The sequence below is a fragment of the Drosophila ficusphila genome, unplaced genomic scaffold (genome assembly GCF_018152265.1).
Source record: "Drosophila ficusphila isolate 14025-0441.05 unplaced genomic scaffold, ASM1815226v1 contig_197, whole genome shotgun sequence".
NCBI classification, from domain to species: Eukaryota; Metazoa; Arthropoda; class Insecta; order Diptera; family Drosophilidae; genus Drosophila; species Drosophila ficusphila.
Window position 1 is genome coordinate 2126919 of NW_025064091.1, and position 24703 is coordinate 2151621.

A 24703-nucleotide genomic window follows, 5' to 3' on the forward strand; every position below is an offset into this window, starting at 1 on the left:
TGCCAAGAGAGTAGTTATCAAATTTATTGTGTAAACACACAAACAACACTCTTTAAAATTTTCTTATTCAATCTTACCTACTGAGTGTCCCGAATACTGAAACTATAAAAAAGTAATTGTCAACAAAAACGGATATCAGATGTAAACGCATCGGCATAACAAATTTTGTTTTTTTAAGGGTAAAGTCAAGTTTTATATGTCGCTGGTGAGGTACTTCAAAATGATCCAAAATTTTTTTATTGTTCTTCTTAATTTATTTTGTTAACAGGTTAATGTTTAAGTCTACAAGATTTCTTAACTTTTGAAAATCGATATAACTAGGCAACAAAGACAACATTTTTTCACAGTTCAGAACAACTAATCCTTAAAAAAAAAATTAAATAATGTTTGTTAGTTAACCCTTTCATGCCCACTGTTGCCTACAGGCAACATTAACTTTTTGAAGTTTAAATCGGTTACGATTCAAAATTTTTGTGGATTTTTTTTTATAGGCGATTCCCCTTATTAATGTTGTTTAATTTTTGGTAATTTTGGCGAATGCAGCTGCAGCGTGTGCTAAGTTATCACTTATGATTCGAAGCGACCACAGCTGCCGAAAAATTTTACCAAAAAGTGTCCGTGCAAATAGTGCGATTAACTAAAATTAGTGACAAATACTAATAAAATAAGTACGTACAAATCTTTAAAACAGGTAAGACTATGATAAAAGTATAAAGTTGGGCTTGAAAATTGTTTTATAAATGTGGATTTTTTCAAAGGCCTAAAGGCAACATTGCAGTAAGGACATACCAAAGGACTTAGAGTATCGAAAATCGATATGAACGTTACTTGGGGTTCCTATTAATCATTTATGGCGTTAAATATTTTCTATGTGTCCCCAGATTAATTTGGGCATGAAAGGGTTAAGAAATAGCTACTCATCCTATATACATCCTTTTAAGGATTATAAAAATTTCTGCTAGAAGTTTGCAATATAGTAAAGGGGACACTTCTGAAAAGTTTTTTGGCTATTTCCTACTGTCGTACTTATCCCCTCCGGAGCTAAATCTCTCGGTTTTTTTTCCAGTGTGATTGCCTCGTTTTTTGGGCGTTTGTTTTGGCGCCTTCCTTTTTCGTATTAAGATGTAGCCCTAAATTTGATCATTATGGTTATTACTATTATTATGCGTCGTTCGCACAGACTCCGCAGCTTCACGGGTGGCTCCTCGGATTGCCCCATTTCCACCTGTAGGCCCGATTCCCCTTCCCTATTTCCTTTCCCTTCTCCCTTCCCCTTTCCCTTTCCCTTTCCCTTTCCCTTTCCATTCCGATTGAGATTCCAGGGCCGTTCTCCCTTCCGGCTTTGGGTCCCCGGGCACATTTCGCATATCGGACCCCCTCTGTTTGGCCTGCGGTTCGCCGTCTAATAAGCTAAGAGCCAGTGTAATGCCCTTAAGTCGATAATTAGGGGCATTGTTGTGGCTGCCCGAGAAGGATCCACTTACCAATGCCATCGCTGTGGAATTGACCGCATCTGCCTGCAATCAGTAGATGGGTTCCGTGGGTGATAAGTTATTGCGGCCTTGAAATTCAGTCAGTCAAGTGACTTTCCGTAGCCTAGATGTGCCACTGGCTTTAGAAATTCATTAGGGGCTGCGATTTTATATATGCTGTTTAAGTTTTTATGAAGTTGCGGCTTATTCCGGCAAACTTTTTCCCGAGTTTCCCCTTCAACTGCAAGATTAATGGTGTGAGCAGATGGTCGCCACTTCTTGTTGGTATCCAGGGATATATTTCTCTGGTTAAATTGTGTTTAAGACGGGGCAATAAAAATTAAGCTCTCTTTTTGAGTGATTATCATTAAATGATTTTTTGCTGTGCAAACAAGCTAGTGCAATTGAACTAAAAGCTGTAAATTATAATAGTAAATTTAAACACAGTCTTGAAAAACAAGAAACTGCGGCTAACCCTTGCAGCCAAAACTTAAATCTGTATCAATTCTTGTTCAATATCTTCTGAGGCATTGAATAGTGCTTTTAAAATGCAAAATTATGATAAGAACAACATTTCTAATACATGTTTTATTTATATTTAAGCTTTAGTTCATTTACTGAAAACTTGTTTTTAAACATTAGGCATTTCAGTCGATAGATTGACTTTTTCCAACAGACGAGAACGCAATAAAAACAGATATATTATACTCCTCCAATAAAAATTCGAAGAAAAAACAAATCAAATAATTATTATTACTCACCCCTGGCATCTGCTTTGTTTCCTCTTTTGCAGCTCGGTGGATGCCACGTGACCGCTGAGGTGAGTTGAAATCTTTTTAAATAAGCTGCACCGTCTTGGGATTCGCCCGACAGCCTAGATACAGATACGGATACAGATACCCGGTGGCCGGTGGCCGGGTGCAGATACAGATACAGATACAAATACCAGGCCGAGATACTCATCCGAGACAGCTGTCTTGGCATTTTAAGTGACCGGACTCCGCAGCTCCGCAACTTTCTTGGCCCTCCTTTCGCCTGCCTTGCGATAACATAAGCAATCGACCCAAAAACTTGGTCAATTGGCAATAAAATCAAAAGCGAAAAAAGTTCAAGAGCAACGACAGCTCCTGTGGAAAGTCGGGGGGTGGGGGTTGGTTGTTGAGGGTTGGGGGATGTAGGGGGAAAACGGCGGCCGAGGGCTGCAAAAGTTGCCCGACAAAGTCCAAGCGTGACTGGCATCGGAAAACCAAGGCGGTCGCCGTTCGGAGTCGGAGTCGGAGTTGGTTTATAAAACGCTTTGTACGCTCAAACAGACACAGTAATTGGCGATACAGCATGGCTGCCACACACACACACACACACTCCCATTCACTCACACACACGGACAAACGCACCGGGAGGAACGGTCCTGCCTGAGATATACCCCTACTTTGTCTTACGTGGCGGTCGGCGGCGGTCTAAAAAAATTCAGATCCACCCTCCAATGACCGACGGTCGGATGCTCTTTCAGCGGGAAAATGTGTTTGTTACCAGGCAAAGTATTACTTCCAGGGAGTTCTTGTTAGGATACATATAAAAATAGGCGACATAGTTCTTTTCAAATATCGAAGACTTCTACATTTTTAAAATAGGCTCATATAAAAGAGCAGAGAACTCATATTATTATGATTATTAATTGGTACAAACTGACTAAGCAAAGAACATAAAAGATCTATATGATCGATATAATTGTTTTGATATAAAGTACCTATACTTTCTTGCAATATTTTCAAAACATATCAACCTTATATTAGTGATTGTTAAAAATATATCCTTTGGAAACAATTAAAACATTTTGAAGGTAAAATATAGTAGGGAACAACGAACTATTACAAGTCAAACCCTACAAATTTTTCAGTATCAGATTTTGCCCTACAAATTTGGGAATTTAACCTGCATACATACACTATCGTTACAAAGACCAAACATGCTATAAGGAAGTGTATTATTTAGGTATAACAAACATAATTCAAATAGAACTCTCATCCCCAGTTACCAATCGTTTTTAAGACATCTGATGCTCTTATGTCCTACTATGGCAAACCATCTCCCAACAGCGGGATACCCTACTTCCTGCAGGATATTTGGGAAACTTTGGCGGCGACGGCGACGCGCCTTTCATAAACTTTGAGTGTTTCTGTTGCTGGCATGCACTTACTACATTCCGCCTTCTTTTTTCATCTCCGCCCTGTTTTTTGGCCTCACTCGCATTTATTTGTATTACGCGCAGCTTTGTTCCTTGGTCCTTCTGCTCCTTCTGGTTATTTTGCTCCTGCTCGAGCGCTTTCTTTTGCCCGCTCATGTCCTTATTTATTTTTTTTATTGAGTGGCCATCTTCTGTCTGTGTCTGTGTCCCGGAATTTTAGTGAAAAATTATTTATTATAAGATCCACCAACGAAATTATGAGCGAAATTCTCGTGCTTTTGGCCGCTGCTGGGCGGAAATTTATTTCGCATTCGCTGGCCAAGCACTATGCAGTCTATATAGTCTATATAGTTGGTGGATGTAGCAAGTTGGAATTGCATTTCAATGCAATAAGCAACTTTATTCCTTTGCCTCCGACGGCAGGGAAGGGGAGAGGGGATTGAAGGGGCAAAAGGGAGCAAGTGCATGCTTAAAATTCGGCTTCGTTAGCAGCTGGCCAGTCCTTTGCTTTGAGATGGAGCCCCAGCCCCAATTGCATTTGCCAGTCATAATCCCATGCAGCCTGCCCCAAAGAGCCGATTTCGTTCTTCATTCTCCACGTGCCCCACATTTTTCGAGCAGTGCATAGACATCCGAGTCGATGGTTATTTCCGAGTTTTAGCTGCAACATGCCACCTGTTTAATAACAAGTAGTAAATTACTGCGCAATTCACAATTCAAAGTCAGTACATTTGGCCATTCCATTGCTATTTATTTTGCCAAATGCCGTAGAAACAATACTTGCATTCAGGAGGAATTTAAACAAAATAATGTAATTTAAGAATTGACCAAACAACCCCCCAGCTGCATTCATATTTAAAACCTAAACACATATACGCAAGAGCCAGCTTCAATTAGTGTCAAAAGTTGTAAATGTAAACGAAATCGAATGGCAAAATGGGTCACAGCAGATTAAAATGCACAATGTGCCAGAGACAGAATCGAACACATTTTTGTCTAATAACATTCGGGTCAAATTCAATATAATAAACGTTCGATCACGGATGGAAATGCATGACTTTGTGCCGGCAAAAAGAAAATGTGTTTAGCAGTGACACTTCCACCTGATGTCGCATATTATTCCGTGACATCTGATGCTGAAAAATCGAAATTCAACATTCGAGCAACAAAAAGCCGAAGCGATTTAATTCGATTGTGCAAACATCTCTGCACATTGATTAATTGTAAAAACGCAAGCCGCAACTGTGGACTAGTGCATCAGCTTAATGAATTTGCACTTCATCGAGCGTCACAGGGAAGTAATTACCTAATGCAAAAGGAGGATAGTTGGAGGTGGAGTGGAGGAGGTGGAGGTGGAAAGTGGGCGTGCCACATCCTCCGACTGCAAAATCAAAGCTCCTTTCGCATCCTTTCCCCTGACAGAGAGAAGCACACAAACAAAATGCCGGACAGCAGGATCACAGGATGAGTGACTGGCTGACTGGATGGCTGACTGGATGGCTGGATGAGTGGATGACTGAGTTTTGGTCATTCTCGTCCTGCTGGCCAGCACTTGTAGCCATTCTCCTGCTAAGCAGGCCGACACCAAAGCCAAATGAGTTCAGCGCCCGCAGGCAGAGACAAAGGCGGGGACAATGGCAAAGGAAACCGATGGATGGAGAGCGGTGGCAGGGGAGGGGGGAGGGAAAGTGGGAAAGGGAGAGGGGGAAAACAAAGGAGAGTGCTGTGGAAAGACATGGCTTAGCTGCAGGCCACACGCTTTCCCGGCTCTACAGAAGGATTTAATACCCAGCAGGAAAAGAAGATACTTGCTCACCATCACCGAGCCTTAAAAAAACTAACGACTCAATTTTACATGGGTGCCTCATTATCTAGAGATACATTTAGAAACCATTTTAAGTCCAAACAAACATAATTAAGTATTATTATTATTATTATTAGGGGGGAAAAGGTTACCTCGACCCAACTGGATCTATTGTACCCCCTATCTGAGCTTAGAGCTCACCCATCAACCCGGCTCCTTCGATAAGGTTAAGGAGCTTTATCGGGTCGATGCTTCCAGAGGTCCCAAGTGTAAGGAACCTGGACCCGAGGGTTCTGCTCCTCAGGCTACTTAATTACATAAACATAATTAAGTAATACTACTACACAAATGAATCAATAATATCATTCATGTTGATTCACCAAACATTCAAAAAAATTCATTTTCACTTGGAGCATTGGATAAACTAAAAATGTATTCTTATCTATTGAAGTTTAGACAAGAAATTCAATACAAGGATGTAGCTTCTTAAGTTATCTTTATCTTTACCTTCTATTGAATGACCTTTTTTATTACTAAGGGGTATTAAAATATTATTGAATTACTTTATAAGTAAGAAAGTTTATAAGGTTTATTCTATTCATATTCTATAGGTTTTCCGATGGTTTTTATAGCTCTTCAAAATTTACAAAGCACTATTTAAAAAATCAATGATGATTAAATATTGTTTTAGATACTTTAGACAGTTGTTCTAGTTTTTTTGAATGGCAGTTCCTTGATATAGCCGGTCGATCTATGTGATTTCCACACTTAAATGGCTCACACTTATAAACAGACTTTTTGGGTTGTGCTCATCAATGGTTTTTAATCAAAGCTCACGAACTTGACAGAATCACACAAGCACAATGGCATGGCTATATCTACTCGAACGGCGGTGCTGATCGAGAATCTATAAGCTGATGCTGGGATTATATTTATAATAGCTCCTGCAAGGGTATGCAAAATCGAGTAGAGTCTGTGTGCGAGAAAGTGCTTCGGACGCTTTTCTTTTGGCTTGGTTTGGTTAGACCACTGACTCCGCTCCCCCATCCCCTCCCCCTCCCCCTTCCTCCATCCCCTTGACCAGCGATTTTCCCACCACTTTCCCGGGAGCTGCTAACGAGCGGCGAGTCGAGCAATGATTGCGGTTACTTGCTGGTTTTCATTTCATTTTTCATGCCACCTCTCCTTCGCTGGCTGCAGCTCCTCCGGCGAAGGGTCAACTCAACCGACTCAACCGACTGAACCGACTGAAGCGACTGAAGGATGAAGGATGAGAGCTGAAGGATGGAGGCCCTTGGAAGGTGTCCTGCGATCCTGCCGCTTGTTAAGCACTTTAAACAATGTGGCAGCCCGGCGCTCGTCTTGTTAAATTTAATTTTGCCACTTGCCCGACCAATGACAGGGCGCAAAACGAATTCCGACAGCCCTCCGAGGAGTGAAATAATGCAGCTGCCCCCCTGGCCACTCCCCCACTCCTCCACTCCTCCACTTCTCCACTCCTCCACTCGGCCACTCTCCGCTAGACAGACAATTTGTCAAATGAATTCCGAGTCATTTTGGAAAATTGCATAAGCAGGAAAGGAAATGCGGGGAGAATCGGGAGAGCGGGAGAACTGGAAACTGGGGACACTTGACATGACATCTGGAGTGGCCCGAGGAATCCCCGGAATGCAGCAGGAGGGCAAAATGTTTTAAATGCATTTCGCTCTAGAAGTTACCTGCAAATGAAAAACTCCGGGCGGGGTGAAAATCACTCGGAGGTGAGAAACTCTGCGCCCGCATTGTTCGTCGCTGCAGCAGCGTAAAATTTAATTTTCCAATTAAATGGCCAAAGTTCTTTTTTTCGCCTCTTTTCCTACCCCTCCCCTTCCTCTTCCCCTGTTGCTTGTTGTTGCGGAAAGTTTGTATTTTTTGGCCATCAAACTGGCATCGGGGAATATTACAAAACCCCCAAAACGCAGCGGGCGAGATAAAACATTCAGATGCAGCGAAAAAAAGGAACAAAGCCCCTGACCACTCCGCCGATTGCATTTGTTTTGCGTATCGGATGCACAAACATTTCGGCAAAAAATGTTTAAAATATATATGCGAGTATCCATGTGGGGCCCGCTAAAAAGAATTCGCACAAATATTATATATGGAGCAAGTGCTGCGGATGGACTGATTCCGAGTTGAATTATTCCAAGTTAAACAAGTACATAGAAATGTTATTTAATTTTTCGCTTGCCAACATTCATAAACACTAGCTGTGGAATTTGTTGTTTGGATAAATTAAAACAGTGTGCACAGTAATAGCGAAGTTCTAAGCAATCCAGACTTTGCAAAAGCATTGCACATAAATTTAAGGTCCATGAAATAACTATATCATTCAAACCTATTTTGGAGCCTGTCTTTTGTATCCTTCAATACTATGATGTCCGATATTTGGTACAGGTACTTTTCTATTTATCTCACATTGGGTACTAATCTTAAAAAAGTTTCAAAGCTCTACTCATAGAATAGGCTTCTAGTTACTGTTTGGTCCTGTAAAATATTATTGTTATTATTGCCAGGAGTTTTAAAAGCTCTTTCAATGCTTTGATTGGAGGGAATGAGAACCAGTTTGAATTGAAAGGGACTGACTGACTGCTGATCAGGAATATATTTTTAACCAAGTACAAATATATTTATGCATGTGATATAAAAATAACTAGGTTGTTAATGTTTTGTCATTCGAAAACTAATGCACTTTCTCTCATGACTCGCAACTTTGTCTGAGCTAATACACCCTGCTATGATAACCAATTGCAGGCACATTGTGATTTTCCCTTTGAATACGCACTCGATTAATTAACTCTCGGAAATTATTTGGCCAGCCGCGCAGAATGGAACTTGGGAAACTCAGAAGCGCTGAAATTGGCTGAAATTCGCGGGAAAACGTGTGTGGTTGGCAAGAGCGAAAAGGGCAACAGTGAAACTCCAGCGGACTTTGGCTAATTCCGGGGCTGTCAGTTGGCCGAGTAACCGTGAAAAGTTTTCGACACTTCAGAAGTAACCGTGAAATTTGTATAAATTGCACTTGACATTTTCTGCGCGCGTTTTTCAGCTCAACTTTCGCCATAAACTAGCGAGGGGAGGCCGAGGAGTTGGCGCTTGTCCCACATTAGCCGAGGGCAATTGAAATTAGTGCGGTGGTCGAAGGCCAACTCCACTTTCGCGATGGATGTGGATGGTGGCAAAGTTTCAAGTTTTCGCGAACAACTTTGCCTGCAATGTGGCGGCAAATTGGACGCTTGGCAAGACCGAAAATTAAGCGGCCAGCAGCAAGTTAACCGCTTTCCCCGATTTCTCCGCATTCTCCGCTTTCCCCGCTCCGTTTTTCATTTTTCATTTCCGCCCCCCGGAGCGATCCTCGTGCCCTCAAGTACCGAACTCGAGACCGCGGCGCACTATTTTCCATTCTATTTGGCCGCCACAAGACTTCAAATTCATCAGTTCGCCGCCACCAAAATAATCAAGTGGTGAAAACCGAGGGAATTTACCTAAAACCAGAACGGAAAACGGTGCTAATACGAGTACCCTTATTCCCTAGCAGTTAAATCACGAGTCCTGTATTCAATCTTCAAAACTGCAACTTGTTCAGGTTTTGTGACCCAATATTCCCAATATTATTCGTACATTTTGATTCTTGGAAAGATTTAATTTAAAAAAATTTAAGAATTTAACGTGAAAACTTAACTTTTGCTTTGTAAATGAAATACATTTTAAGTTTCCCTTCTGTTAATACAAATGAGAATACTCAATGCAGTTTCATTATAATAAAAACAACAATAAAGAAGTACAAATTTTATCTGCGACCGTCTTTATCTACAAACGATTGTTTCCCTAATTGATTCATATTATTGTGTTAATTTTAATTTATAGATTATATTTTTAAAGGGTAAGCAACTAATTTGATAATCACAAAGCGTTAGGTACTGCAAGGATTTATATATTAAAGACAACTGGTTTACAAAATCATTGGTCGCATTCAATTTTTTTCTGTGTTTTTAAGTTTTTATGTCATCCAGAACACTCAGAAATCTTAAATATCATAACGAGATTAAAACATCGTGATTATGTCTGATAAATCTAGACTACGTTTTCATAGATTTCGGTTTCAACTGCAATAGAATATAAGCTTCAGCAGGCCGAATTTGCTTCCCATGTTGTTAAGGGGTTATATACCTTTTCAAAATCAAAAAATCGAAAAAAATTTTATGATTTTTTTTTTATGTAAATACCTTCAACAATTTTTCTGCAAATTTTTTTAGAGATCGGGGCACTAGAACCCAAGATACACCCGTTCATAGCGCACGGTGTACACGACTACCTAATGTCCAGCTAAAACTTTAAACGCGATTATCTCGGAGTCGCATTTTTGAGAAAAGGTCATTGCGGTGAGCACGATATCTCGGTAACGACTACATCGATCGATTTGAAATTTTGGGGGATTGTTTGTAGATACAATAGCTAGTTCGTGAACGAAGGAATTTTATTTTCGACAAATTTTTCTATTTTTTTGGGGCGAAAAACTAAATTATTAGACCTCAAAAAATCAGTTTTTTTGAAAAAATAATCACTGTAACTGTAAAAAATTTTTTTCGTAAAATCCTTTGTTCACGAACTAGGTAACACTATATACTAACGTAGTTTTTTTTTATTTTTTTTTTCTGTTGAGCCGTTTCCTTGTTTTCATGCTCACCGTGAGCCACTACTGAAAAAAGGACTTCTGCGGCAAGGACTATAACTTCCACAATTATGAATATTTTCGCTCGAAATTTTATACGAATTTACTTAAGGACACGTACGTTGATAAAATTTATATTATATTTAAATAAAACAATGGTAACATGCTAAAAAAAATAAATAAAAACCCTGTATTTCTCTGGTGAAAAAGGTATATAACCCCTTAATTTGTAATTTAAGCATTCCCTCTCCATTAACCAATTTTAATTTCAATTTTTGTTATAATGAAAGGTCAAAAAGGGAATCGAATAGAATCGAAGTCCCAGACTTTTATTCAGTGACCGCTTCCGTTTCAGTATTTTCCGTTCCGTTCCCTGCCGTTCCGTTCCACCGGCACAAGCAATTAATTATGCAGCGCCCGAAAAGTATGCAACAGATATCGGCGGGCTGCTCGGAAAAACCAACGTGCCGAGGCAACTTTTCCGGGGCGTTTGACGTTTCGCTGGCCAAAAAAGTTAAATGAGTTTTTATGCTCCCCAACCCCCCGAAAAACACGCCCCATTGAAAGCAGCCACCAAAAGCCCCTCCCCCTCCCCACGAACCTTTGCTCATCTCTAATTGGAAAAAGGCGAACGCTCGCAATGACAATACAAAACTTTGCAGCTCGGCGAAAATTGAAATAAATTTCCGGCAATAACAACAACACACAATAAATAACAATGAACGAGTTGGCAGCACCTTCGGGGGGCAGCGGAAAATGGGGGAAGGGGAAGGGGGTGGGGGTCATGGGGGTTGTGGCCATTTAAAACTTGATTAAGGCCCTGAACGATGACGTTAGTTGATGAGGCAGCGAGGAAAAGCGGAAAAAGCTGGAAAGGAGAGGAGGGGGAGGGAACGGGGGAACGGGGGGAAAATGGCCATTAAAAGGGGGCGCTCCTCCTTTGAGATTCTTGTGTTTGTCTGGGCTTTCGGGGCAGTCGAAGTGCCCCGCATTCATGTGGGCCGTTAAATCGCTTTAATTGCCAATTTCCGGTTAAGTAATTAAAAGCGTTTTGCGCCCGCTCCGCACGAAAATTGGTAAGAGAGCAATTATATCGAAAAATATTTCTCGTGGCGATTCCGCTAAAATGAATAAATTAATGTGCGCATGAACGATTGCCTGATTGATTGATTGACGCAGCAGCAGCAGTCGAGCCAATGTGGTCGGAAAATTGGAAAAGTTTCCTTTGTCTGCGCTGCCGAAAACATTTCATGTTTGCCTTTAATTTCTGCGGCCAGCCACGAATGGGTTTTACAAGTTAATTCGGGTTAACGATTGCGCGGCTCTTGGCCTCCCATTATTTGAACTCTTTCGGTCAGCTGGAGCAGAGTGTCATGGTTTTTTCCACTTTTTTGCACATAATAAATCGTATCAGCGATCGAAATACCAGCAAAATGTTGATAATCATACGAAAATTGCGTTGGGAATACCTATTTAAGCAAGCAAAGTGCATTGTGATATTTCAAGAAAACATTGAAATCAAAAAGCGACTTTCACACTTTTTTATCAAGTTTAATTTCCCAAAATTGTTTCGATACTTGCGATGTCATCTAAAAGTTATATTGATATACAACATATATAACACGATACTGTATTGAATTTGTTCTACGTAACTACTATATTTTCTATGGCTTCTTAAAAAGGTATCTGAGTTTATAAAATATAATTCATGTTTTAAAAGTTACACTCGAGGAGGGTATTATAGAGCCAGTAAACTGTTTAAAACGTAGCGGAAGAAGATGTCTTAAGTGGCAATAGAAATTATAAATCCAAGCCGTTTGCACATCTGTGTGTTTTTAGCCAAACAAATTGGTCAGAATGTAGGTGTAATTGTAATTGTAAATTGTAAATTGTAAACCATTATATCACATAATATAAGTACAGACAGTCGATGGCCTCAGCAGCTAGTACTGCAACTTTCATAGTTAGTTTTAGTTTTATAAGCTACTCTAACTTCAATATAAATAAAAAATAAATAAATTGGTCAGAACACAATTAATAGCTATATCGTATAAAAGATCAGACTTAATCTGACAGGTTGACTTGTCTAAATCGACTCACTTTGGGCTTTATATTTCGAATAAATATACACACTTCATTGGGCTTGAAATAATTTCCTCACTGCGTTGCAAAACAGGCAATTAGTTTCTAATCACACAAAACCAATTGCAATAATCGACACATGGAGTATGGGAAACTCTCAAATATTCGATGGTATGCACTACAAAGCAACAGATGACGAGACCTTTAATTAAATTTAAACTTCGCAAATAAGGAGCGAAGCTGGCTTGAGAACAAATCAAACTTGAAGTTACAACATTTAATATCAATAAAGGACAATCAAATTTTATTATTATTTCATTACATCAATTAACATCCGCTGAAAGCACTGCAACATGTGCAATAATATTTGTGAAATAGTAATTAAAAAGGCCTTGAAAGCATTAGGGGAAATGCCGGGCTTACACGCATGATTTGTCGTTTTTCCACGTACTTTCCCCATTTTCCACAGTACTTCCACCATTAGGACGCCGCGCTAATTGAGTCTGCCCTCAAAAGAAAAACCCCAAAAATTCTAATGGGTTTTTCCCCGACTGTTCTCGTGCTTAACGTTTAATTGCGCATATTTTCACGTTTGCTTATTCGCATATTTCGGCGCTGCAATAAATACAAAAAATAATTAACTCATTAAATAAGCATTTGGCGTTGCCATTCGAGGGTGGCTGTCCGCTGTCCGCTGTCCGTTGTCCGCTGTCCGTCATAAATATTGCTTAATGTCTTGACCAGTAATGGGGACTTTGGGCCAGGTAATTTTTGGCCACTAGGCCGCAATTAAAGCCAAATGCCGGCACATGCTCTGGACATCGTCATTATCGTGCCGAACAACTTGCGGCAATAATAAAAGCATAATTTACAATATTCATTTTGGCCGGACAAACGGACAACCGGACAGACGGACAGACGGACGGACGGACGGAGTTCTGCCTTTGCCAGCCACTTAATAATTTAGTTAATTAATTTTCACACAGGCCTGGCCAGAGAACTTTTGTCCGCCAGCGAAACCCTTGCACTCAATTAACAGTCGGAATTATTTATCTAAATGATCACGGAGCCAGGTGCACTGGTGTATGTGAGCTGTATATCAAATCTGGAATGCCTGGCTGGCTGGCAGAGCAGCAAGGATACAAGGAAACAAGGATGCGAGGACAAAGCACCGACGACCACAACGACAAATGCCGCCCATTGTTGGCATTTGCAATTATTCATATGCCACGCAGACAAATGTGCTGACAGACCACATACACACACACACACATACAGATACGTGCAGAGGATACAGGACATTCCTGCTTAGATTTGTTGCCTGTAGTAATTGTCGCAGATAATTAAGTTGCCTGTGCTCGTAAGTCAGTCCCGAGTTTGGTGCGGGTCAATGGTTCTGGCCATCAAAGGATCACCCTGAAAACCGGGGGGAAATGGCTGCCAAATGGCTCTCGGCGGACATATTTTTGCGCACTTCCCTTTCACTGAGACTCGAACATAATTGCCGATTTCCAGGTACACGGAGAGAAATGAGGCGGAGTTTAATGGGAAGAAATACGTTGCATTTTGCCTTCTTGATAACTTAATACAGAAGACTGCATTAAAGTTGGCGGGGTTTTCTTTATATAAGTAGTATCTATTTTTTCTGTTTTCTTGATAATTGTTTAGTGTGCCCAACACACTCTTTAAAGCACTACATTTAGGTGAAGTTGCTAAAAATGTTATTTCTTTTAGGGAACTTAAGGCACTATAAACAATATGGTTAGGTTTTCGGGACCAATTTCTTTTTGTGTGGTTTGAGAAACCCCACAATCCCTTCCAGAAAATCCCAAGTGTTCAGCCGGAACTTGGCCTAATCGAGTTGGCAGCCGGCAGTTATCAAGCCCAGTTGGGTCGCAAAAGGGTTAAGCAGCGAATGCCCAGTTGGGTCGCAAAAGGGTTAAGCAGTGAATGCCCAGTTGGGTCGCAAAAGGGTTAAGCAGCGAATGCAAACAAATGCAAATAAACGCGAGCTGCAGGAATTCCTCTCTGTGCAAATTAAATGTTATTACAGAAGCATTTTTCTGTTATTTCTGTTCGTCGCCTGTCGGATCTTTGGTCCTTTGCAGTTATTTATATTTACAGCCCCCGCTGGCCACGCCCACTTTCGAGGGTGCGCCCTTCTCGGGGGCTTATTAAAGCCGAGAAAGGAGTGAGACGGAGACGGAGATGGGGAAAACGGGCATAAGATTATAAACAAAGTCCTCAGTTTTTGAGTCTTTGTAAAATATTAAAACACATAATTTACAAGGCGGAGTGGCAGGAAGGAAGAGGAAGCGCAAAGGACGAGGAACAATGGCCAGATTAAAACGCATCTCAAAGACAAAGCCAGTGCAATTTGTTGCCCAGGCGAAGTTCGCCCCGAGTTGCAAGTTCACAAAAAAGTGATTCGGCTGGAAGATGGGGATTTGGGGAAAAGCTCTTGCTAAGGGGGAAAATCAGAGTCCTTTGCAGTTGCAATTAATACGTTTTGGCCATAAAAAAATATCAGGAGTAACGTTCTAATATGTGCTTCAAACAATAAGTATACTCTTTACTAGATCCTGGCTGCAGTATTGTAAAAGTTAATGGGAAAACATTAGAGTGTGACTTGCTACAGAACCCACTGTTAATCTGTTGGCATACTTGAGTAGGTTCTTTGGTTGCAACCGGGCTTGAGGATGGATTCATTTGAGCAGCTCCTGCTCCTTAATCTTCATCATTATCGAAATCGTATTCGAAGTGGCACGAGAATCAAGGGAGAACAATGGGAAAACCGACGACTGGAGATGAGGTAAGCAAATGCTGTTAATGCAGCATAAAGCGGCCCATTGCCTCCGATATTAACTTGGCCAAGGGAAGAAGCTGCAAAACACCTGATTGCGATGCCAAGTGCGGCCTAATCCGGAATAGTGAGGGATCTGTTCTCGGAGGACAAAGGACGTTGGAGATTGGAGGTTGGACCAGGGACGAGGGACCCAGAAATCAATTGAGCATGTTGTGGCGATGGCTTCTTGTGGCTGCCACTGCAGCTGCAGCTGCTGCACTTTCAAGGGTCCATAAATAATAGGCACTAAGCATGTGCTCCGTAATCCGCCAGCAGTGTCCGAAAATACGAGTATGCGAGGGAAAAACCTCGGAGGGAGAATGGGAAGCAAGATGGGAAATAGGGAAACTGCACAACAATCCTGTCCAGTCCACTCCACTGGCAGCCACTCCACTCGACTGCTCTCCACTCCACTCCCACTCTCCCTCCACTTTCACCTTGCCACTTGCCACTTTCCACTTGCCACAGCGCTGGATTTCTTGGCAGTGGAGTGGCCAAAGGTGCAACTATTTTAAGCACTGAGGCTGCCACAAGGCAGCAGGGGCAAGTACACTCCTAGGGAAGTCAGGGTGCAAGCCTGAGCCCAGAGCAAATCAGCCGAAAAAAGTCCATTCAATACCAAATTAATTCATTTTGTTTAAGATCATTCAATGCGAAAAAGAAGAATAAGAATAAGGAGAGAAACCTTTCAAGAAAAGAGTTTTTAAGGATTAAAACATTCTAATCGCATTTATTAACAGAGCAAATGATATATCCATTACTTAGGATACCCTAATCCATAAATTCGAAACTGCAGAGAAAGCTTCCTTATGCTTTGAGTATTTTCCACTATTTGCTTGCCTAAGAGGAACTGTTTTCTCCCAGTGGAGAATATCCTTGCCTTCTGATTCCGGTGGGGCAGCAGTGCAGCAGTGCAGCAGACGCAGCGCACAAAAGGATCAAAGTTTCGCCCTGCTGCCATTCTTGCTCCAGCTAATATTAAATGTTTTACCTTGTCCTGCTCCCCGGAGTCCAAGGCTTTCCCCCTCCCCCTCCACCCCATCCATCTGCAATTCCCCCGCTCCTTAGCGGATTTTCCCCGCTTTTTCTGGCCCAGCAAAGTTCTGCTGGCTGTTGGCTGGGCTTCTGCCCCTTTTGTTCGCCGGCGACGGAAGCGACCGTAAAAACTTGCCAAGAGTGATAAATAAAACTATAAATAATTATGCTAAATAATGAGCCGGACACAGACATCCAAGGCGCTGACAAAATCCTGGCAATGCAACATGTAGAAAGGCAGCAGAACTGCGGAGAAGTCGATTGGGAAATGATGAGTCTCCGTTTTCCCAAGCAAAACTATTTAAATAATTTAATTTACGAGGTGGCGAGATTTAATCGTATCCCTGTAAAACAGTTTGTTTCGTGTTTTATTCAATTTAAAATTATTGGATGAGTATTTAACCCGAGCATAAATAAATAAATATGTGTATTAAAGGTTTATTTATCAGATTAGAGTTCGTATTATTGTTTTAGATCTTTTAAAACCAAAACATATTTTAAGGATCTGTACGAAATCTTACAAATAAACTTGCTAATATACATACTCCAAGTCGGAAGTGCTAAGAAAGGATTAACCAAAACCTAAACCTCATCCACATAAACCTGCTGACTCATCCACTAAAACGGATCTCCCGTAAGTGGCCACATCCATCATAAAATTATACGGGGAATATGCTCTTGCAAAGGCACTTGACGCCCGTACGAGTGCACTGAGAAAAAAGGTAAACAAGTGGGATATCATTTGTAAAAAGCTGAACTTCAATGGAGGGAAAGGGCTTGGGCATAACTAATTTAATAATCAATTTATTATCAATTAATCAATTTGTTAAAAATAATTCTATAAATTGTGTTTCTCTTTTTGGAAAAATATAAGAACATTGTTTTGTTCACTAAAGAAAACCAGCTTTGCAATTAAGAACTTTTTAAGTTTGTAGACAAAATCTTTTCTATTTTTAATTTATGAGTTCGCATAGCCATTATCTCAGAAGTGAAGTGCGATGTTTCATTGTTTTTTCGAGTGGCCTTCGGTTTGTTTTGGCCTCGTCCGCTCATCGATGGCTGGACAAATGTGGCCTCGTTAGTGGCCGGTCGGCGAAAACGAGTTAATCGATGGCCGCAAGGACGAAGGACAAAGGTGTAGGTGTAGATGTGGGTGTGGGTGTGGGTGTTGCAGGGCAAATGGGAAAATGGGAAAGCGGAAAATGGGAAACGGGAAACGGACTTCGGACAAGGGCGCTAATTGCGTGGACATGCCAAATGTCGCACCTGTCTTGGCCAAACAGGACAACGGCAAACTGGCAACGGAAGGACGAGGAGCGGAGCGGAGTGGAGTGGGAATTGGTGCAACAGGACAAAACACAACACAGCACAACAAAACGGAACAGAACAGAACAGAACAGAACAGGCGCTAAAATGGCAAATAAACATTAGAGAAAATACAACCACGGGGGGCACATCAAAGCGCAATCACACGTGGCTCGTATCCTTTTTCGCACTTCTCCTGTTTGTCCTGGCCAAGGGATGCATGTCGCAGGAGGAACGAGAAGGGGAGGGGGAGGGTCAGTGGGCGGGAAAACAAACGAGCTGGCCGCAATATAAGCGCAACACGTAATTGTTGTTGCCACCTAATGGGCGAGCGAACGAGATGAGATGGCTCACACGGCCAGGATAATGGCACGTGAAATGGCCAACAAAAGGAAGCGAGCGATAAAACAATCAATCCAAGGAAGCGCTCCTCCGAAAAAGGGAAAAGCCCTAACAAGGCGATTCGGCCCTCGATTGATAGACACTCGGTTATTGTCAGCGAGGAGTTTTCTAACTCCTGAAATGGCAGCAAGACAATAGCCGAATATAAACAGGTTTATTAGGTTTGATTGAGTTGATTAAAATTATTAAAGCCGTATTAATGCAAAAGGTTATTACAGATTGATAAAAACAAAATGGCAACAGGTGAAATACATTGTTCAAAACTAAAAACCACAAAGCAATGTGAGGTTTAAACACTTATTTGGGATAATGCTCTCATCGGTTTATAACAAAATTGAATTAAAACAACAAAATTTAAAACGAAATGAATTTCTTAAAGGAGAACCACAACAGCAGCAGCTGCGTTCGATGTCCTTCGACTTATCGCTGGTTGGCTTCCGTTGGCAGTGGAGAAGACAAGGAGGAAATCGAGGCCAGGACCCCCCGATGGCCGGCAATCTGCTCGGTGGCAAGTGAATTAAGCGGGACATCCTCCATTGGCCAGCCCTCTTGTCCAAATTAAAGGTTTTAATGGTGGCCAACCTGCAGGGAGGGGAATTCGAGTGAGTGGAGTGAAAAGTCAACCGACCTGCGGCAATTTCTTTCAGAGCTTTCCTTTTATCTTTTACACACTATGATCTGCTTCGATTTGGCCCATAAGGAATTGACAGTTTAAGTGCAAACACGGCCAATAGTGGACATATTCGGAAGTCATAGCTTAACTTTGTAACAACCCGTTATCGATGTAGATACTTTGTTTATGATTGAAATACATTCCATAATCAACTAGATATTTGATTTTGCATTGAAGTACGAGTATAAACTAACTTTTGGGTTGGTAATGTTGCAAACATAGTCTAGCTTTACATATTCGAAATTCAATAATTACTTGCTATCGGTGGAGATAGTTGTTCAGGATTAAAACAGTATACATGTTTATGTTTTCCTCTTAAAGTACAAAGTAACTATGCAAGTTGGCAATTTCACTTGGCTTAAAGGGGCTCTTAATTTAGCTTGCATCCGATCAATAAAAGTGCTCCCGTCCTTTAAATTAAGGACCTCTTCCTGAGGGCCATTTAAATACGTGGTTAACTGGGACCGCGAACCACCGGATTTCCCACTGGATTTAGCTCGCCTTTAAAGTTTATACTCGCTGGTGTTTTCCTCAATTTTCAGCAGTTTCCACTTCCATCCATGTAGTCCCCGGTATGTACTTTTCCCGTTTGGCGACCGCCAGTGCTGGCGGCATGGAGTGGTTGGCAAACAAGGACATCGGCGAGGAGCGAGCAATCAGAGCTGGACTCGAAGCCCCGAAGGCTGCCGTCCTGTTTGCGCTGCTCTCCACGCTGCTAAGCCTGGAACTCCTCCTGCTCCTCCCCCTCCGGTTCCTCCGCCCCCTCCTCCTGCGTGACCCCTGACCTCCCGCGGGCCAGCACCCTCAGCGGTCGATCGACGGGGGCACTCTCCTCCCTTCCTGGAAGGAACGAGCTGCTCGCAGGAGGACTTCCCTCCAGAAGGAGCTTCTCCTCCTCCGCTTTTCCCTCCTCCCTCGGCCAGTGGACACTCCGCAGGTGGCGATCCCCCCAGGACTCGCTCCCCCTCCTCCGGGGGTGGAGCCCAAGTCGAACAGCTCCATCACACTGGGCGGCTGGACTCCCCGGGGAGTGGCTTTCAGTCGGTGGAGCGTAATGCAGAACTCCCGGAACCCGTGGACCGTGTGGTAGTTGTCCGGCCGCTCCTTGGACCCCCCGGATCCCTGGTGGTTACCCGTTTCCGGCGACCAGGTGCGCTGGTAGTGCGGCGCCTCCACGTCCAGCTGCGCCTCGTCCAGCCGATCGATGGCGCTCTGCAGGGCGGGGTCCAAGTGCGCCACCTGGCGGGCGGTGCGCACATCGTGGCGCCAGAACTGCTGGTGTCGCCGCACCGCCGGAGCCACCTCCTTCACCCGCAGCACCAGCACCCCCCGCCAGCCAAACGCAGACCACGTTCAGCAGGGTCAGCGCCATGCTGACCGCCGCGCAGGCGACCAGCTCCACGGAGAGTTGCGCGGAGTAGGAGCGGCGCCTCCGCAGGCTCGCCAGCAGCGGGTGCTCCTCCGGCAGCAGCTGGGCTCCCACGGCCAGTGCCCAGAGCATCCCCGCGTTCACCGCCGGCGGCAGGAGCGAGGCGGAGATGGCCACGCCCACCAGCGAACCCGCGTTCCCGCCCAGCACCGCGATGGCGCCCGCTGCTCCAGAAGCCAAGGCGGTGCACACCCCGAGAGCGAGGGAGTGGAGGTCGCAGCGCGAGAGGATCTCCTCGGTGAGTCCGGAGGAGATGGCGAAGAAGCGGCCCAAGCCGCAGACGCAGAGGAGCGCTCCGAAGGAGAAGCCGGTGGCCGCCGAAACGGCGATGCCCAGCAGCTCGTTCCGCAATCCCAGCCAGCGCAGCTCCCGGTCGCCGATCACCGAGCCGAAGGTGGCCGCCACCACGGGTCCCATCAGCGGGGAGATCAGCATGGAGCTGGACAGGAACAGGAAGCTGTTCTCCGCGAGGCCCACACACGAGAGAAGGGCGGCTGCCGCCAGCAGCACCACCGAGTCGAAGGTCAGAGCGGCGTCCCTGCGCACCTGCCGCACCACCTGGTTCACATTCAAGCGGCATCGCACGGAGTCCACGAAGCTCTGCCACCCCAGGCCGCCCAGCTCCTCCTGCTCGTGCTCCTCCTGCTCGCGGTCCTGCTCCTGGTGGGGAAGGGGGCTCCCTGGACTCGTTCTGGCCCTTGTTTCCAAGCAGGCGAGTGCCTCGAAGTGAGTGCCACTCCGCTCGCCCACGCCCCAATCCCGCAGAGCGCGGAGCAGCCGCTCGAACCGCTCGTCCTTCTGGAGGTGGAAGCGCGCCTGCAGCCGCCTGCCCGCGACGTCCTGCGTCCAGAAGACCGCCTCCTCCAGGCGCAGCTCCCCGGCGAGGGAACGCAGCAGCCGCTCCAGCGTGGCCTCCTCCGCTGGGTTCCTCCCGCTCCTCCCGCTCATCCCGCTCCTCCTGCTTCCTGCTGCTGGCGGAGAGTTGCCTGCTATCTGGCTCAGGCGCCAGCAGCGCTCGCAGTGGTCCCCTCTCTTCGGGGACGATCCGCAGTTGGAGCAGCGGGGAGAGTGGGGAGTGTGGAGGGAGTGACAGGAGTGGTGCAAGTGGGGAGAGCGAAGGGAGTGGGGGGAGCGCTCCCTGGAGCGCAGCTCCTCCGCGGCGGTGGGAACGGTGACCACCACGCAGACGTCGGCGTTCATCCTGAGTGCGGATAAATAATCCACTGCCAGATTGGACTGCTCGAGGATGTGTATGTGTGTATAAGTGAGTGTGTGTGTGTGTAAGGCGGAACGGAGCGGAACGAAACGGAAGTGATGAGATTCGAGCGATCTCTGCCGACTACTGGGATCGGATTTCCCCTGAGCTCAGTAAAGGATCTCTGAACAAAGTGGAAGGTTAACCTTAACTGTCTTCAAAAATAGACCCAAAATCATCTGAGATCATTCATTGATCAGTAAATGATTCCAAAACAAATGTATTTTTTATTAAGACAATTGCAAATGAATAGTCGTTAATTAAAAACAAAACAAAGCTCTAATATTTCTCGATGCAGCAAGTAAACGTTGTATGACTTGTTCGTTACATAAAGAAGACTTTTCGTCCGTGTAATCACCAAGTATTCCACTGACAGTTCTATTGATTATCCGCTTATCATGACACTCTTTAGGGCATTTAAACAAGCACGATTACCATGAGTTCCCTTAACAAATGTGGCTGCTGATTAGACTGCCAACTGAGAGTATAATAATTATTCCATTAATTTCGAATAAACTTTGATGACTTCCACTTGAAACCTCTGAAGGGTTTCTCCGATCTGAGTTTCCCGCAATTCCCTAAGCCCCCTTCTCTCCCCTCCCTGGATTCACCTACTTGTCGAGTGAACCGAAAGTCGCATCAAAACAACGGACATGTCCGCTGCAACTTCCCGGCGGATGGGAAATTGTGGATGGAGGATGGAGGATAGAGGATGCTCCGCGATGATGGAAGTGATGAGGACGATGATGACGGACACTGCGACAGATGCGCGTTTTATCCTGTTTGCACGCGACTGCGGATGCACCCTCCCCTTTGAACCGCACCTTCCTCTGAATACCGCCCACTTCCCCCCTTCGTCGCGCCCCTGCACACACTTTCCCGCGTTTGTTTGCATCCGCTGCAGTGGCTGCTTTGTAGAGCACCCAACTCCCACTCCGCCACCCCCAGAAAGCCCCTTCGCACTCCCGTTTGCCGCATAATCGAAACATCTACAGCAGCCCGGAATAAAAAAGGGGGCGAGGGGAAAAGGGAAGGGGAGGTCCTGGAGCCTGGAGGTTCGGGGCAGCCAAAATGTCAACAATCTGCAACAGCCATGAAATATTATGAGGCTTTGCGGGTGGCGAGAGCGGGAAAAGTGGGAAATAGCGGGAAAAGCGGGAAAAGAGGGGCGAAGGGCGGGGGAGCTGCTGGCGTTTCGACAGTAATAATGCACCACACAAAAGTCGCGCGAAAAACGCGTGAAAAACGGACTAAAAACGCTGCAAAACCCCCAAGCAAACACACTGAGATCCGCACACAAGTGGTTAGGCATGCCAGCTCCCCCCCCTGGGGGATATACCCTACATCGAGATATATCCCCGATTACCATCTACTACTACTATTAATCTTTTTGATTTAATCCGAATTTATATGGCCATTTGGGGAGAATCTATAAGGTGAATGAATACCTAAAGAACTCTTGAATATCTAGTTGTTAACATCCTGCTTTTTTCTTTAGAGAAATAGAACAGATTATATTGAAAGAAATTCAGCTCACCTTTGCGTAGGGTATTTAACGCTTCGCCACGCTTTCCTTTTACGAATTCCATTTTTTGTGAGCTGCGACCACCGAATTCCTCGGTGTCCATTATCTAGAAAGTTTTTTGATTCTGTTCTTTTTTGTGAAGCCAACGGGTTTTCCGTCTGCCATTTTGCAGTTGCTGCTCATATGAACCTACATGTGAAATTAAATTTAAAGCACTTGAATAAAGAAGTCCCAACTGAAGGAATAACTGAATATAGATTTCGTACATGTTTTATCAAGGACACAATATGCTTGTAAAGGATTCAAACATAAGATGCACTTATTTCGCTTTTTACTAGAAGCTATTTAGTTTGTTAATGGTCGATAGATTCTGACTCACACCACTTGGAGATCACCTTCAACTTTCATGATATTTGTTATAGTATCCTTTACCAGGAAATATATCCAACTGCATTTGTTTCTCTCTTTAATTTCTCTCTGTGCAGCGATGCATGTGCATGTGTATCCGTCGAGATCAAGCGTCAAAATTACATTGTTGGCATACGCTGCCTTTTTCTGGCCCCGATTTTTTCGTGCCCCTTGCAGTCGGTCTCCGCCACATGTTCCCCCTCCCCCTCCCCCTTCCCCTTCCCACCCCTTTTCCAGCTGCCTCTGACCGCCCTTTCCCGTTGTTGTAGCGGCTCCTGTTGCTCGGAATCCTTGCTATTGTCTGAACATTTGTGTTTGTGTTTGCTGTTTTTCGGTCATTTTTTTACACCCGCCCCACGATGTCCGCAGAATGTGTGGAGGGGGCGTGGCCTGCCACGGGGGGGAGGGGAGGTCTGGTAAGTCCAGGGGGTGCGTGGGAAATCCTCTGTGGAAGGGGCAGAGGCACGGAAAACAGGACACAGGAGCAGCGTTGATTGTTGCAATTTCTCGTTAAATTGAATTCGCTCGTTCGATGCGAGAGCCCAGGGATTCGAAGTGCGAGCAAGGATTGTGGATGGAAAATGGGGGGCAGGGGGGCGGGGGGAAATCGGGGATGGAAATTGGGCTGGCCTGCAAGCTGCACTGCTTATTTATGACAAGTGGCCAGAGACAAGGGTTGCGTGGCTTTTCCGGCTTTCCCACACAAAAGAAAACGAATGAATGCGACGACGCATTATGAGATTGCTGGGCTTTGGTTTTTCCCGAAAATTACACAAAACACTGCCGGCTCAACACGCTTGTTACCCACTTTTTTCCAGCCGCTTTTCCGCCGGGAAATAGGAAGGGAAAAGGCAACTCCCCAACAGCTTTTATCCTCAATTAAAAAGCGAGCCGTGAAAGCAATGACTGCAAATGGTCCAAATGGCCGGAGGACAAAAAGCTGCGCGAAATTGTCAACTGCACTGGATTTTTTTGCTTCTAGTTATTGTTTTGCAAAGCTAACTTTTTTTGAATAATATGAGAATCAATCAATATTTTACCCTGAAAACGGCTATTAATAACGAGAAAAAGAATTATCTTATTAATGAATATTATTAGTTATTGTTGTGTTCCAGCAAGGATCAAATTGCAGCTTAGCAACAAGGATAATAAGCACGAATAAAGTACAAAAATACCCTTAAAAAATATAACAAAAAAATAATGCGATAATTTATTCAAAGTCATTCTGAAATAAGCTTGTTTTCCTTGAAAGGTTAAATTAAGCGAGACTAAACCTAATACTTTTTAAAAAAAAAAGATAATTGTTATTGTTGGGAGAAACAATTTAAACAGAACAGATATTTTGATAACAGTGTGGAGTCAATATTCTTCTTATTTTCATTTTGTGTTCGAGCAGTTAATTAAAAAACAGAACAGATCTGCTAAAGCACAAGTAAAGAAAAAAAAAAACACTAGTTAATAAATGTATTCGTTTGAAACCCAGCATTAAGTATATTTAACTAAATAGAATTTACCCCAAATGAATCTGCTATTCCCACATTAATGATAAGTTTATGCGTATACTTTATTTTGCTT

The 24703-nt window shown here is 43.8% G+C and overlaps 2 protein-coding genes across 2 annotated transcripts in view; one reads left to right on the top strand and one right to left on the bottom strand.

Annotated features, from left to right (window-relative positions):
- The window catches only part of LOC108102144 (chaoptin), a 210258-nt gene that overhangs the window by 110574 nt on the left and 74981 nt on the right, over window positions 1-24703 (top strand). Inside the window, exon 4 of the mRNA XM_043207331.1 lies at window positions 2266-2292. The gene's annotated coding sequence lies outside the window, so the exon portion shown is untranslated. The remainder of the gene's footprint in view (window positions 1-2265; window positions 2293-24703) is intronic.
- Window positions 18783-21260, bottom strand: LOC108101435. Its single transcript, XM_017205763.2, is given in 2 exon segments — window positions 18783-19843; window positions 19845-21260. Coding segments are annotated over 2 exon segments (1824 nt in total). The 5' UTR covers window positions 21141-21260; the 3' UTR covers window positions 18783-19315.